This window comes from Anomalospiza imberbis, chromosome 8 (assembly GCF_031753505.1).
Source record: "Anomalospiza imberbis isolate Cuckoo-Finch-1a 21T00152 chromosome 8, ASM3175350v1, whole genome shotgun sequence".
Classification (NCBI taxonomy): Eukaryota; Metazoa; Chordata; class Aves; order Passeriformes; family Viduidae; genus Anomalospiza; species Anomalospiza imberbis.
The window spans coordinates 24,338,170-24,353,443 of NC_089688.1; the positions used below are offsets into that span (position 1 = coordinate 24,338,170).

At 41.0% G+C, this 15,274-nt stretch overlaps 1 protein-coding gene across 2 annotated transcripts in view; it reads left to right on the plus strand.

Annotated features, from left to right (window-relative positions):
• Window positions 1-15,274, plus strand: part of SORCS3 (sortilin related VPS10 domain containing receptor 3) — a 265,160-nt gene that overhangs the window by 187,326 nt on the left and 62,560 nt on the right. For both annotated transcript variants that reach the window (XM_068198006.1, XM_068198007.1), the window contains exon 7: window positions 6,599-6,717. In XM_068198006.1, coding sequence (XP_068054107.1) covers window positions 6,599-6,717 — 119 coding nt within the window. The remainder of the gene's footprint in view (window positions 1-6,598; window positions 6,718-15,274) is intronic.

The window sequence follows — 15,274 nt, forward strand, 5'->3', positions numbered from 1 at the left end:
GGGTCATGGGGTTTGATGTGATGTTCTTATCCTGAGCCTGTAGGGGAAAGTCATGGACTGCAGGGCTTGACAGAAGCACAGTCTGTTGGGCTAAGAACCCATCTATTCTGTTCCCTGTTTCAGTATCATGTAATTTACATCCATCATAAAGAGCTGGGCTACCAGCACTGTACTGTGGAACCTCTGTGCATTTCCAGAGGTGCTTAGAACAGCTAGGTGGTACCCGAGAATTTGAGAAATTACCTGCAGTCAGACTTGCCCTCTAGCCAGAATGTCCCTATGCCCCTTTGTCTTGTATTGAAAACATTTTTTATTTTTGCTCATAATGTATGAATAGGTGTTCAATACCAACACACTACAGGCTTGAAAAGGTGCCTAGATCTGAAGCAGGAAATAAGAAAAAAAAATTCTTAACTCCTCACTGAAATGAATCTAGTCACATTTGCAGTGGAATGGATTCCTAGGTAGTCAATCTCCACATGGTATTAGAAGTAAGTTGACTTACTCTCTCCAAAGTGTTTTAGATATTTCTCACAGGAACTGCAGCACAGTAATGTATCTGCTCCTTGTGTGGAACTTTACTCCAGTGTGAGGAAATGGGAGCAATGGGACAAGTGTCCCATTTCGGTGCAGGGACAGTATAGAAAAACAACATAGTATTGAGAAGTTAGAGGATTTCTGGGAGAAAAAAAGCCCAATTTTTTTTTTGGTTGCAAACTTTTTTATGTTTTAATCAAGTGTTGTGTAGGCCAGATGTGTGAACAAGCTCCTGTCTGTCAAGATGGCTTCTCTTAGGTTGTGGATGTTCTAATATCACTCACTGGCCTCCCACTGCTATTTAGTGATGGCAGCTGAATAAATAAGCAGGCAATAACAGCTCAGAGGTGACAGCTGTTTGTTGAATATGTGGAAAAAGCAAAACAGGTCGACAGGTGGGTGGACAAGGTAGGGAGGCATCTTCAGTGCCTTTGCTGCTGTGTACTGTCGCAGGTATGACGGGAGAAGTGGTCAAAAGCAAATTAAAAAAACCCAAGCAAGCAAGCAAACAAAGTGCTGATGGAATCTGTTTTCAAACTAAGTTTAAACTTGCCCACCCAGCTATTTGAATATTGGATATGTCAAGGATGTAAATGTTTGAAAGATGTATCCCCAGCTTAAAGACAGCTCTCTTCCTTCTGGTCTTGTTTGCTCAGGGGTTTGCTCTTTGTTCTTGTTTTAATATATAAATTCAGCATTTTGAAATTGGCAGCTGATGGTGTTGAGGGTTTCACTGGAAGCCAGGCTTGGCCAGTAGCGTCAGCAAAACAGCCCCACTGCAGCTGCCATCCCAGATCTGCTGGGCCGTGCTGGCCCTGCTGGCCTGTACCAAAGGACTCCTCTCCCAGCCCAGCACAAAAGAACAGTGCTGCTCCAATTACAGGTTGTAAGGCTTAAAACAATATTAGTTTGTGTAACAAAGCAACGACAGCCTGGCAGCTATAGACTTCCCCAGTGTGATACTGTTCAGCTCTGGGTGCTCAGGAATGGGGCACTGAACTTTTCTCTGTGAGTTCTGCAACCAAACTGGGCCTTCATGTGAGCTCAGTGAAATTGCTGAGGCACTTACACCTGATGGAAAATGGGGCCCTGCAGTTACTTCCTCTTGATCAGAAAGCTTCTGATGAAAGTTTTCCTCAGTATCATGCAGAAGGAAGCAAAGGCTTCTCTAATGCTTCTTTTAGGTCAGTCTGGTGTCTCAGTCACTTATTTGGCGCATTAGCAGACATAGATTTAAGTAATCCCATTGCTTGGTTTAATTCAGATAGAAGAATCCGTGCCTTCAATGTCACTGGCTACTTGAAAAATACGATTCTTCTAGGCTGGGCATTTTTCTTTCCCCTTCTTCTGTTTGCCTCTATGTTTTAAGTTAAAAAAAAAAAAAAAGTAGAGAGTAAAAACAGTGGAGAAGGGAGGGAAAGGAATGGAAGTGCTATTTAGGACTAGACTTCTGAATTTGATGATTTTTTTTTTTTAATTTAATTTTTTTTTTCTTCTGAAATTAATGGGACTCAAGAACCTATCTAATACCAATTCAGACACTGGAGCCTAAAAGGTGGTTTGGAGCTGGGAACAGGTGGTGGGGCATGCTGGAATCTCATTCAGGGCTATCAATAAGCTTATGTATCTGGGAGCTGGCAGTCCTGTTCACCTCTCTGGTGACTGTCCTTCAAGATATTTTGCTACATAGTTTTGTCTGTCCAGTCATTAGAAATGGTTGTGTCTCTGAAAAACCCATCTGCCCCTGTGTCTAGTCTCCTTAAATACTGCAAGATGCTGATAATTCCAGTGCCTATCTTATCTCAAGCTGTTCCCATCGTTTGTGGCAGATGAAGGTTTTCACATTTTTTCGACGTCTTGGCAGAATCATTGTAGCAGAATAATAATTGAGACTTGCATTTTTAAATTGTAAAAACATGTAGGAGCCTTGGGCATTGTGCCTTCTGCCAGAGTGTTAATAGGCAACAGCAAGGACAGGTCTGGATGCAAGGCAACTATTATGATCACACTGACACAAGCACCCACCAGCATTCCTGGGAAGGATATATTGAACTTTCTGATGTTCAGTGAGTTAATCTTCACCCCACTCACAGATATACTGCAATAAACAGGATTTGAATTATAGGAAAAGGAGGGTGAGAAAAGCTAACCAAAAAGATAAAACAGGGTAACTAATTCCTGGAGAGTCTACACATCTTTTCCTTTGGGGGAAAATTATTTGGGCCAATGAGCTTTTTCTCCCTCTCATGGAAACCTTCACAATGTTATGATTTTAAATCTTGCCTGACACCAGGGCCTGATTTAAGCTGAGCCAATCTGCCAATGCAACTTGTCTCTATCAGCTGCCCTTTTCCCTATTAACCATGCTGGCCAGCCATCCCAGGAGGGAGGGCAGGACTTGCTTTCCTGTGTCTAAGTCCCAGTCACCTGCAGACAGGTTGGTTCTTTGCAGCCTTCAGCACAGTGACACAACAGCTTCGACTGTTTCACTGCCTCCCTTCAGGGACCCATGTCTTTGGGGAGAGAGCCTCTTGTGCTCCTGCTTCCTGCCAAAGCTGGCATGGCTGGCAGGAAAAGATGATACTTGGTAGCTTGGCTTATCTCACCAGTTTGTCCCTTCCAATTTCAAGAAATTGTTTCCGTTTTGTCACTTCAAAAAGGGTAAAAATACACCCCAGAATCTCAACATGGAAGACTGTGTTAAATGGCAATGAGGAGGCGGCTCAGGCTCCTCAGCTGGAAAATGGCTGTACATCTGTGAAAGCCAGTCCCTAATCCTGAATGAGGTGGGAAGGGTTTGTGTGGAGGCATGGGCGCTGGGATCTGAGCGCAGCAAGCCCTCCAGGCTGCTTCATGTCCATATTGCCACATTCACAGATGAGCTGAGGATGTGGCTGAGGTTGCTTATAAGCATGACAAGTTTCTAATGCTGCCTGGGAAGTAGGGAGCCCTTCTCAACTCCTTTTTCAGTGGAACATAATAAAAATCCCCAAAGTAACAAAAAATCCAACCCACTGAAAGAACCCTGAAAACCAAAACCCCCAAAGCCTTTAATTCTGGTGTTGTATAGGACAATATATAAATTGGAGGTAGAGCCCAGATAGAAACAATCTCCCTTAGGCAATACACCTCCCAGTAAAAGGTAAACAAGACTTTGGAGGCATGGCTTAGTCTCATGTCACCTGCCCCTCTGGGTGCATGTCCTTTTACCTTGTGGCTGCCCAGAAGGGAGGTGCAAAATTACCTCATTCTGGAGGAGAGGGCGATAATAGCCTGGAAGTTAGGATGGCCTCTTCTCTCCTAATGGAGCCTTTTGTTGAGAGACCCTGTACTTTCTATGTGAGATGATGTGCTCTGTGGATGGAACCTTTTTAAGAAGCTTGAGCAGGAACGTGAGATTGTTTCTTGCTTGGAGTTGCACACAAATTGGAACGGAACTGAGTGCTGCTACATTTTTTACCTGATTTTTAATGTATTTTAAAGGGATTTTTAAAAAATTTCTTTGGGGAAGCAGGGAAAAAAAGCAAGACTTAACTTTATCTGGTATCCTAAAGCAGACAGATTTAAAGATATTTTATTTGTGTCTGTGTTTGGTTTTTTTTAATAGGATTGTATGGTAAAATATATGAAAATAAATAAAACAAGAGACTAAATGGAAAATGGGTAGTGAGCTACCCCCCTTCTCCACCACCATTTCCTTGTGAATATTAATCAGGTGCCATTCTTTGAGTATATTTGATTGCTGGTGTAACACACTCGAAATGACACATTTCCCAATAGGCAGGAAGCTCGTTGTCATGTCAACACTTGTGATTTATCTGCATTTATTTGTGACAGGTTTTTATTCCTCTTCTCATTCTGTCACTCAGCAGCAGCAAATTATCTCCTTTTTGGAAGGATAAGAATATCCAGGCGACTGTGTGTGAAAACGTACTGGAGGGAATGAGCTTCTAAAAATACAACTCCTGACCTCTCCTCCTTGTTCTGCCTAATTTTAGAGCTACCTCAAAGAGCAAGTCACAGCTGTTGATCTCTTTCGATAGCATGGCAGCACATAAGACCCTCTTGTTTTTTGAGAAGCTGCTTTTATCCATTGTGAGGTTGTCTTAGGTTCCACACTGAGGAGCTAAATAGCAGCTCTGGGCCAAGTGTGTGTATATCAGTTGATGAAGAACTTTAATTTATGCCAGTTGAAAGTCTGACCTCTCTGCTGCTGCTGCTGGAATTTTATGCTGGGAGAAAGCACGGCTCTGATACTCTGGTTGTTGGCACTGTCTCTAGGTCAGGTGTTTTTCACCATACACTTTAATCACTGCCCAGTACTCTGAGCTGGCACCAGCAACATTTTCTGCTGCTTTAGCATCCTCAGTGGGGCTACGAATCCATTACTGCACCAGACCTGTGTGACTGCTCTGACTCAGCTCTTATTAACCTGGAACCCCTGGTGCATCAACCCAGAACCAGGTCTGCAGCCTTTAAACAGGGCCTTCAGTCACTGGGTGGTTTGGCATGGACCTTTCTTAGATTAAAGCATGGCTGTAGTTAGAGACTCTTTTAGACAAAATATTTTAGAAATTATTAGTCTAATTATTAATGCCTCTGACTTGCATTCTTTTTTGCATTTTTGAGTGTTGCTGGGACAAGACTATAAAAGAGGAAACTATCAGTCTGTGAATCTTATTTTAGAATTTGGGCAGGCAGTTGGCTGAATCTCAGAGAATTTCAATCGTGCCCCCCAGAGCTTTCCACTGCCCCACATATTGCTGTCACTGGAAGGACACAGACCAAGGACAAGGCAGGTTTTTGTGATGGAGAATCATGTAAGCAGCTTTGCTGGACTAGTGACTGTCATTTTGAACTCCTCTTTTATCATTTTGGGCTCAGTTTGACAAGGTCCATGTGAGAAGGCTCTGTTGTGAACTAAAATCACTTCACCAGGCTCACCCCAGCCCTTACAAACTTGCTGTTTACTTCATTGATGTTCTGTCGTCACCCTTTGTAGAAAAGCAAAGAAGCATTTGAATCTAGGAGGTCTGTAAAAGTGCCAGAGTGCAAAAGATATGACCCTTTTATCACTCTAGCTGTCATCTTAGTAGTATTTTTATTTTCTTCCTAATTTGCAGCTTTCAGAAAAGCAGTTGAAAAGCAGAGATGGCATATTTAGATTACACACATCCAGAAACACAGTGCATTCATTGTTCAGTTTCATGAGCCTTTTCTTAGCCTGAGTGAAATAATGCTTAATCCCCTATAACCTCTCTCAATTTACTGGAGGTGAGCACATCTCTTCTTTTTCTAACTTTCTGTATATCTGCCTTTTCCTTCTGTTGTCTTCACATACTTCTCCCAGTCCTGTTCCTCCTCTCAAGCAATGTCAAGGCCTGACAGGATCCCATTAGTGTGATGATCTTCTGTTCTTCTCTCTAGACAGAAGCATTTGATGCTTCATGCACTGCATATAACTACTGTTAGGAATCTGCAGCTAGTCATGCTACTTCATGGCCATGGCATTTTCATTCCTAGCCTATGTTTGCTATAAAGACTTAATTTTGGCAGATGCTTGTGAGTCACAGAAAAATAAGTTAAATTTAAAATTTAATAGTGTTGATTTGGGGTTTTTTTGGGTTTTTTGTTTGTTTGTTTGTTTTTGTGTTTTACTACCACAATTAAAACCAGTCAACAAGGCTGGGGGTTTCAGAGGGAAGACAGGGCTATGATTTCCAGAAGGGTATAGGAATTGGTGAATTCTGTCTAGGTGGCTTCTGCTTTATATGGTCTCATCAGCAGCTTTCTGATGCATTTATGGTTGGTACCCTCCATTTATGGTTTGAACTTCAGTCTCCTGAGAGATGTCTGCACAACAGGGAAGGGAATAGCCAATGTTGAAGTGTGGTGAAATCCTAACTTCAGAGAGCAGTTACAGTGTCAAAGGCTGGAGGCAGATCCTGAAATAACATCTCCCTAGCTGGAGATAAGACCTTCTATGGAGCTGCTGATGGTGTTTACAGACAAGTGGCTCCTACCTGGGCATTTCTGATGTGTCCCCATTCTCCCATTGCAGACACCCACTATTTGACCTGTCGGATTCAGGAGTGCTCTGAGACCAAGAGGAGCGGGCCGTTTTCGCGCTCCATTGATGTCAGCTCCCTGGTTGTTCAGGATGAATACATCTTCATCCAGGTACGTTGGCTTCATACAAATGGGACATGAATTCTGCCTGCACAAGGTATTTTTTCTTAAGATATTCTTAGAAAATTCTTAGGATAAGCACATGGGACAGCAGTTCTAAAGAGCTGGGAGTTCATCCTGTTGGCTTTGCAGTCTGAGCACTTGATCTCTCTGCTCATCACTTGTCTCGAATCATATATTTTTAAAGTTTGTTCATTAAGGGTCTGTGGATTTCACAACTTGCTATTTGTGTGGCTTTGTAAAATACAAAGGAACTACAAATGAATTGGGGAGAACAGAGAAGAACAAAAGAAATGTGTGAAGGATTATTTTAGCAACTGGAAAGGTTTATGCTGATTTGACAGTCAAGTACTGCTAATAGAGTGAACCAAAATTTGTAGTGAGAGGTAAAACAGCAGAAAAATTGAGAAAAGATGTTACAGGGCAACTTCAAAGTGAAAGGTTTCTGTAAATTTGTCAGTTGGTAATGATTCTGGAGATGAGGAGAAAGTGTTAGAAATCAAATGAAAAACTACGTGTTTTTGAGATTTTTTAAGAATACATGGTCTGGATGGAACAGGGCCATCTCTCTAAATTTCGTGTCTGTGGAAGCCTGAGAATGAATAGTACAGTCTGGAAGATCACTTCCTGAAGATGTACCATTTGGTTGAAAACTGAGAGCCAGGCTGCAGTGATTCCAGATTGTAGGAAGCTCAGGAGACACAGAAATTACAGACATGATGATGTTAACTGCTTGCCTTCAGTGCTGAAGCAGGGGGAACAAAATGAGATGAAGACTGCATTCAGGTGGTACAAAAAAGGTACATGCTTTCCTTTTTGAGTAAGACTGGGCTATATTAAGTTCCTATTTTATTTCCTTTAGTGAGCATTTTTTCTTGACTGTATCCAAATTATGAGAAAGAATTGCTGTCTGTGCTGGAATTAGGTGGAAGACTGGATCCCTGTGGTCTGGGAGAACTGCAGGATGAAAACTGCATGCATTTGAGCAAGACTTGGCAGACTTCTAAAAGCAGGGGAGTCTGCTGCTCTGGAGATGACCTACTGCAATGGGAGCCACAGCTCCTCTCAATCCCCATGAAACCCAGGCTGCTATGCTTCCTTTGGCTTCAGTGGAGATCCACTGCTAAAAAACACTGTGAATTCAGTTTTTGCAACTTAGTAAGCCATGATTTGACTAAAAGCAATGGCTTTCCAATCGATAAATGCTCAGCTCTCCAAGGAGTATTTTAGGGAGACTGTCTTAATGTGGGGGTCTATGTCTGTGGCAAAGGGTGTTGTGGAACACCCAGCTCTTTAAGCATGAGGCCTTACAAATGTTTCTCACTCCACAGCTCTCATCTGTGTTAAAACAAGGCCACTATGTTTAGAATCTTGATCTCACAGTGAGGCCATGGGCCTGGTGTGTGTGTTCCTCTGACTCAAATCAACAGTGAGCAGCTCAGGCTATTAGCTTCTAAAAACTTAAAGTTAAAAAAAATATGTGTGTGTACCAACACACACATGTATGTATATGTAATACTCAAGTGTCTTGACTATTCTTAGCAAGGTTTTATTATAGCTTAATGGGTGTTTGAATTGAAAATCACATCCCCTATAAAAAACTGTTGAATATACACACAGAACATTGTTGCTGCTTTGTGCAGGAGACTCTCCATTCCCAGGCTGTCTATCCCTTTCCCTGTGTTTTGTATCACACTGGCAGGGTTTCTGCCTGTCCAGCAGCCTGCTGTAAGTGGCTGCAGATGCTGGGCAGGGATTGAGCCCATGCAGAGCTCGAGTGACACACAGGCACTTCAGATTCCTAGCACACTCTGAGCTGAAAGTGTGGTAAATCCAGGATATGGTCAATGGACTATGCAGAGTGTTTGCTTGGTACATATGTAGGAGTGCTGATGTGTCCTGGATGTATTAGCCTCACAAACCATGTGGTATTGCTGCCTATTATGGGATGTGTCAGATTGACTGCTTGCAATGTCTCACATGTATTGTTCAGTCTGGACAAACTTGGACAGAAGTGTAGGAGCCAGGGCTTTAGAATTTTAAATATTAGACAGAGATGAATAAATAAATATCAAATTAAGTGTTAGGAAATTGGTGAGGTTTAATAGCTGCATAAAGCATTGGTGCATGAGTTCTGATATGTCTGTTCTGGAACAAATCAGAATTAATGTCTTGGAGTGGAGAGATGAACTTGTTTTTTTTTTAACTTTTGTCATTAAACCAGTAGAATTTTAGTCTAAATCTGTAGGCAGTGCTCCTCTAAAGTTAGAGAGATTGAAACCTTCAGGGGCAATTTGTCTCTTATTTCACCTATTTCAACATGAGATAGGTCTCTCTTTGAGTATGCCTTTCTCATTAATATTAGAAGGCACCTAAGTAGAGCTTAGTGAAAATGCCAAAATTTTTGACAGCTAAAATTAGGAAAGATGAATTCCAGATATTGACAATGTCTTAGATTATCTGCATAGAGTTATTTACTAGTGAATATCCATTCTAACCAAGTTGATGAACATGCCTGTGCTGTAAGATTCCTGGGGAGCATTAACTTGTGTAACTGCACTCAAAGCAAATGTGATACTATGATCCATAATGGATAGGGGAAAGAAGAACCCAGAAGATATTATAATGCCATTATAAATCAAAAATTCCTGTTGTGCAGCACTTCTGAAAGGATCTTTCACAATTACAGTGCAAAGAAGGAAAATGAGAATGATCTTACGCTTGAAAATTTAATCTGTTGAAGAGAGTTTGAAGACTGGCACTTGTTACCAAGCAAAAGAGATAATATAGCCCATGAGGAAAGATGTAAAAGGTAATGTGGAGGGAACAAAGAAATAGCTAGTAAGAGAAAGTAGGAATAATTATTATGAATAAAACAGTAGGTGATCACCATGAATTTATTGACTGACTTTCTATTTGATTGATAAGTAGTTATTTAAGGATGCCTATCATGTCAAGAGGATTGGATTGGATCATTCTGCATAAAATGATACATTAAGAGAAAATCTTACCCTTTCTTGCATGTATAAGTTTTCATTCAGTTCACAGTATTGGTCTGGTGTAACCAGGAGCCAATATCATAATCTTCTTTCATGATTAATACTTAAAATTCCTACAAGTTGCAAAACAATTCATTTATTTGTGAGAAAACCTTGGAGTACATCTGGACTTATGTACTATAGCAGAAGGAGCTAATTTGATGATCAACTTAGACATTAAATGTCTGTGTTCAATTAGATAGCTGTGATCCAGTGAGTACTTGTTACTGAAACAATATCACTTTCCAAACTTAGGTGCAAACATAACCTACAACTGCCTGAAAGATGTGATTTCCCGACAATTACCTGAACTGCTTTGGTATTCTCGTCTGCAAAGCTTACATTACAAGACACAGTGATCAGGGATAGTCATTTGGGATGAATATAGAGTACTGATACTTTGGAGAATTTATATGTTAAAAAATAAATTACAGAGGGAATTCTGGGAATGGTATTTTTAAAGCAACTCTTGTGTCAGGGTTTCTAATGGAATTGCTCAGGGTTTCTGAAAAGTTTTGAAAATTAAATAGGCTTTAATGAAAATGGCAATTATTTTTCAGGAAATTCTATTTTGACTGAGATAGCATTGTTTGGAGAAAACCTTTTTATTTTCTTACAAGTAAACAAATAATATCAATGCTACTTGCTTCTTTAAAGAGTAGATCAGGAATGATCTGTGTATGTTTCCTTGTCAACAGATCAAAAATTTCCACTGAAAATGAAGGAAAATATGACCAAATGTCACTGCTTATTTCAGGCAGTGAGGAGAGTCTGGGCCACAGAAGTCCCATACAGTGTTGCTCATTTGGGGGGTGTCTGAGGAGTCCTGAGGGGCATGAATAGGGCAGAGCATTCCCTGGGAATCAGCTTTGCGCTGGGATGGTGTTTTCTGCAGAAAGCAGCATTCCTGTGAGCAGACCCATAGCTGCCATAGAGAGCTAAGAACTGCTAAATTAAAGGAGCTGTTCCTGGTTGCCCAAAGGTTATGTGCAAGCATCTCAGATGTAATGGCTCAGTGGTTTTTCTGGGAGGCTGGACTCCCACTGTGGATGAGCCTGGCTGCTAGTGGAGAGGGATGACATTCCCAGTGCTGACCTGTGTGAGGACTGTGACTTCACACAGAAGCCTTGGTATCAGGAGATGGACAGAAATAGTGATGAAACTCTTCAGAATATATGACATGATGACTGCTGGCACTACTGTTATAGTGCTGGTGACCTAAGGATGTCAGTGGGACAAAATTTACAGGGAGACAGTATTTTTTTCTGAGCTGGAACTTACAGAGTTAGAAAAGGACATATAAGATTTTGGGCATATTCACAAGATCCTAAGGGACATGAGAAAGGATTTGGTTTCTCAAAATTGTTTTTTTTTTAATTTTTTTCCCCACACATGTAGATCTAATCTCATAAATATTTTCCATGCCCCTATTAATTTTGTTGTGTTGTGTAAACCCTTCTGCATGTGGCTTTCCCCCCAGAGATTGTACCAGTCTAGTCTGACATGCAGTTATCACTGTCCCTGTTCCTCTCTGTCAGCACTTGGAGACCCTCAGGGTTACTTTGGCCTTTTTGATTTGAGCTGGCTGTAAGTGCAGAGGTGTGTGAATGGGTGATCAATACATGTCTTGGTTGCTTTTTATGTCTTTATTTTTCTCCAGGAGGCTGGAAACTCTGCTATCCCAGTGGGGAGGAACTGAAGTTGATCTGGGTTGTAGCTCAGATGTTCAGCACTTTCCATAGCAGTGACAACACCACTGGGTATAGAAGACTCCTCAGACTTAGCAGCTGATAGCTGGTTTGGGTTTGGGGGTGATACAGGCCAAACAAATGCCTTTGGAAATGAACCCTCTCAGATCTCTCTTTGACTGGTGGTGTCATAAGGACAAGGAATGATTCCTGTAAAGTTTGATTGAAAAAGATTGGCGTTTTGCTTCAGATCCTGGCCCATTTCCACTTCAAAAAGGAAGTGCTTTGCACCACTAATCAGAGAGGCATGCTGAGACGCAGTGCCTTATCACTTTCCAAGGCCTTTAAAGAGTGGAAGCATGGGTACCACTTCCCCTTTCCATCTTATGGCATAATTTATCAAGGTGTTTAGCTGCAGGCTGAAACTCAAGTGTCTTGTCTCTCATTGGCCCCTGCTTCTACTTCTCTTTCTGGAAAGCTTTCTTGTCTTCTTTATATGCCATTTCATTTGTGATTCAGTCTCCTGGGAACCCTGGGAACTGCACATCTTTCTCTTGAGTCTGTATTCCTTCAGGTTGTGCTGGGACATAGGATATTCAATAAAGCGAAGTTGCTCTCCTGATGGCCCTTTGTTTTGAGGTTGATGTGATGAAGGAAGAAAAGAGTGTGAGGGCAGATGGGAAGAGAGACAGGGCCTTGACTGTGGTTTATAAGCCTCCTGATTGTGATGGGGTCTGTGCTGTTGCCATTTAGGAGCAAGGGATGGTGGCTACTCACACCTTGCGCATGCAGCAGTGTAGAAGCAGCTGCAGTTCTTATAAAATTTGTAGGAATTACATATGGAAAATGAAAAGTTCAAGTGAAAATGCTCTTCTGTAATACTGATCTTTTATCTGGCTCTTCTTCACCTTCTGAAGTTTGAGCTTGGAAGACTTTTGCCGAATTTGGGGAGTTGCACAGCAGGGCAGCACCTCAGCCTGCTCACTGGCAGGAGTGAGAGCAAATCCAGAATTTCTCCAGAGGTTGTTGTGTGGTGCAGCTGAGTGGGAGTCTTATAGTGCATATCTGAATAACTTCTCTGGCTCAGAGGAACAAATGCTTCTGCCAAAATCTGTTGAACCATTTCAGTCTTCTTTTGCATCAGAAAAGTTTCCTTAAAACATATGCAGATGTCAGTATTCACCCACAATCATTGATAATGTCTTACAAAACCTATGGATAATATTTCCTTTTTTGGGCACCTGGTGTCTCATCAGAGTGTGTCCAAAAATTTCAGCTGAAGTTATTTGATGCAAAATGACATTTATATACTTTCTTTTTATTTGTATAAAATTCTGGTTTTATCAGGATGGATATATTAATTATAACCTTTTTTCCCCCAGCCTCAGTAGAAAGAAAAATACTTATTTATAATATTAGAATTCAGGCTGGGGGACATTTCTCTTTGAGGAGTTGTAGAGAGGGAAAACTTTCCTGATTCTAGAAGCTATGTATATCTAAACCCAGCTCAGAGAAGTAGTTTAATATTATTACTGGTTGTAACTATGCTTGTTTAGGAGCACTTGAAAGTGCTTATGTTTAGTAGGACATGAGTGTATGTTTCAAGTTTATTGAGTATTTAAGAATAGGCTAAATGAGCATATTTGCTGAATTGAAGTAATTTATCAGGTGGATAGAATTCAACCAGCAGCCACAGCTGAGTTGATGCTAATTCATAGGGATTCCTGACTTCAGTTATCAAGTTATCAATTTAAAAACTTAAATAAGTGGCAAATTTCCCCAGGAATAAAGAAAGTGGTTGTGTTTTTTTGTAGTTTTTTGTTGTTTTTTTAATTAATGTGAGACTTCTCAGCAGTGAAACAGGATAGAGGGGAGAAATTAAATGCTCTTTTCGCAGTATAGAACCTTCTCTTTATTTTCATAGAAACTAAATACACCACGTTCAAATATAAATTTCTTTCCTCCATTTTTTCCTCCATTAAATAGGAGCCAAAGGTCTTAACAGAAATCAATCCATGCAATTTATTTTTAACTTCACCCTGCTTAGCTACGATTGATTTTTATCTTTGCGATCGATGGTAGAGAAAACGGTTTGGCGGCACAATGGAGCACTCTCCAGCTTGTAGGGGCTGGTCTTTGAGTCTTTTATTGAAGGAATCATTAAAAGCTTATTATGAAACTAATAGGATGAAGATGTTTAAATGATGAACACGATTACACCTGTTTTAGTGGTGAATAATATCTGCCAGGGCTGATCTCCTCTCACTCCTATTTAAAATGCTGGACAGCACTCCAGTGGGGGAAATTAATCCATACAGATGAAAGAAAGTGCATCCCACGTGCTAGTTAAAAGCTCTTCTTAAAGCAAGACATGCAGTAAGTAGTTAGCTACTTTTCTATTCACTGCTGGGTGCTTTTCATCCATTTCTAGCACAGTTTCATCTTTTCTGTGCCAAATATCACATTTGGAACTTGAGCCTAAACATCTCTTGATAAAAAAATTATTAACATTTTCCTTAATTTATTTATTTTTTATTGATTTTCTTTCTAGGGCTTTTTGTGATGTACTTTCTTTTATCACTCTTTCCCCTCCCATCACGTTGTCTGATTGATCAGCTGAAAATATAAAGTATTGCCTTGGCAAACTCATATGTTTCCTCTGAAATCAAAAGGAGGTTTAATGTGTACAATTATGCTCTTCTCATAAGTTGATTTCTGTGTGGGTGATGTGCACCTGCAGCTCTGATGTGGCTTGTGTTTTGGTGTAACTGCACATTTTCTGCAGGAGTTGCTTTTAAAACAAAATGCAATATTTCTATTCAAGATGACTCTGTCCTTTAGCTGTGTCATCTTTTCTCTGAGGGGAGAGGGAGCTGAATAGGGACTGGGCCAGTATAATAAATGCTCCTTTGTCACAGCAAATTTTCTCTGATGGGTGTGATGCTCTAAGTGTGTTTTCTTAAGCCTGCTGAATTTACCAGGCAACTTGAGGGTGCTTCATGCACAGAAACCCCACAGTGCACTGCAGTAATTGCATATTGTTCCATGACTGTGCAGGAGGCACAATGTTAACGGAAACCACAGGGAGATAATTCAGACTGGATGGTACCTGTCATGATGGGATTTATGCTGGGGCAGTGCAGAACCTCATTGCACAGAAATAGCTGGAAGATTGCTTTTCCTGGTTATGGTGGGTAATCAAGAAGGAAGAACATTACACTAGGTTCATGTTCTTCCTCATCTTCTGAACCTCTTGTGACCGGTTAGGCTTGGGAGAGGAGGCACAGCTTTTCAATCCTCATACTCACAAGCCTGTGCAAGGCCTAGGCAGGGCTGTCTCTGAAGAACCCCAAAATGCCTTGGTAAGGGTGGCAGTGAAGCAGCCATCCTGCTGAACTTGCCATGACTCTTCTGTGCTTTAATCCACAATTTGATCTGGGGGATTTTATACTCACAAGAAGGAGAAAGGGAACCTAAAGCAATGTGGAGGGATGCCAGGGCTCCCTATGGAGGTGGAGAACACAGATCCAGGATGCTGCTACAACACTGATAGAGTGTTTATGAACTTTTAACTCTTACCAGCTCATTTGATGTTACTGGAAAGGAGGGGAACTCTACAAACAGAGGAATCATCTTTGAAAACAAGTGAGGTGTTTATTGAAAATAATATCAACTATATGCTATTAAGAACTTACTATCAACAAGAAGTGTAAAATTTGGTTCTCTGAGCTTTTTGCTCACTTTCCTGCAAATTCTTTGTAAAGCAGGAGGCAGATGGGATCATCCTTAGCCCAGGGGTCTTTCTGAGATTTAGTAATTTCA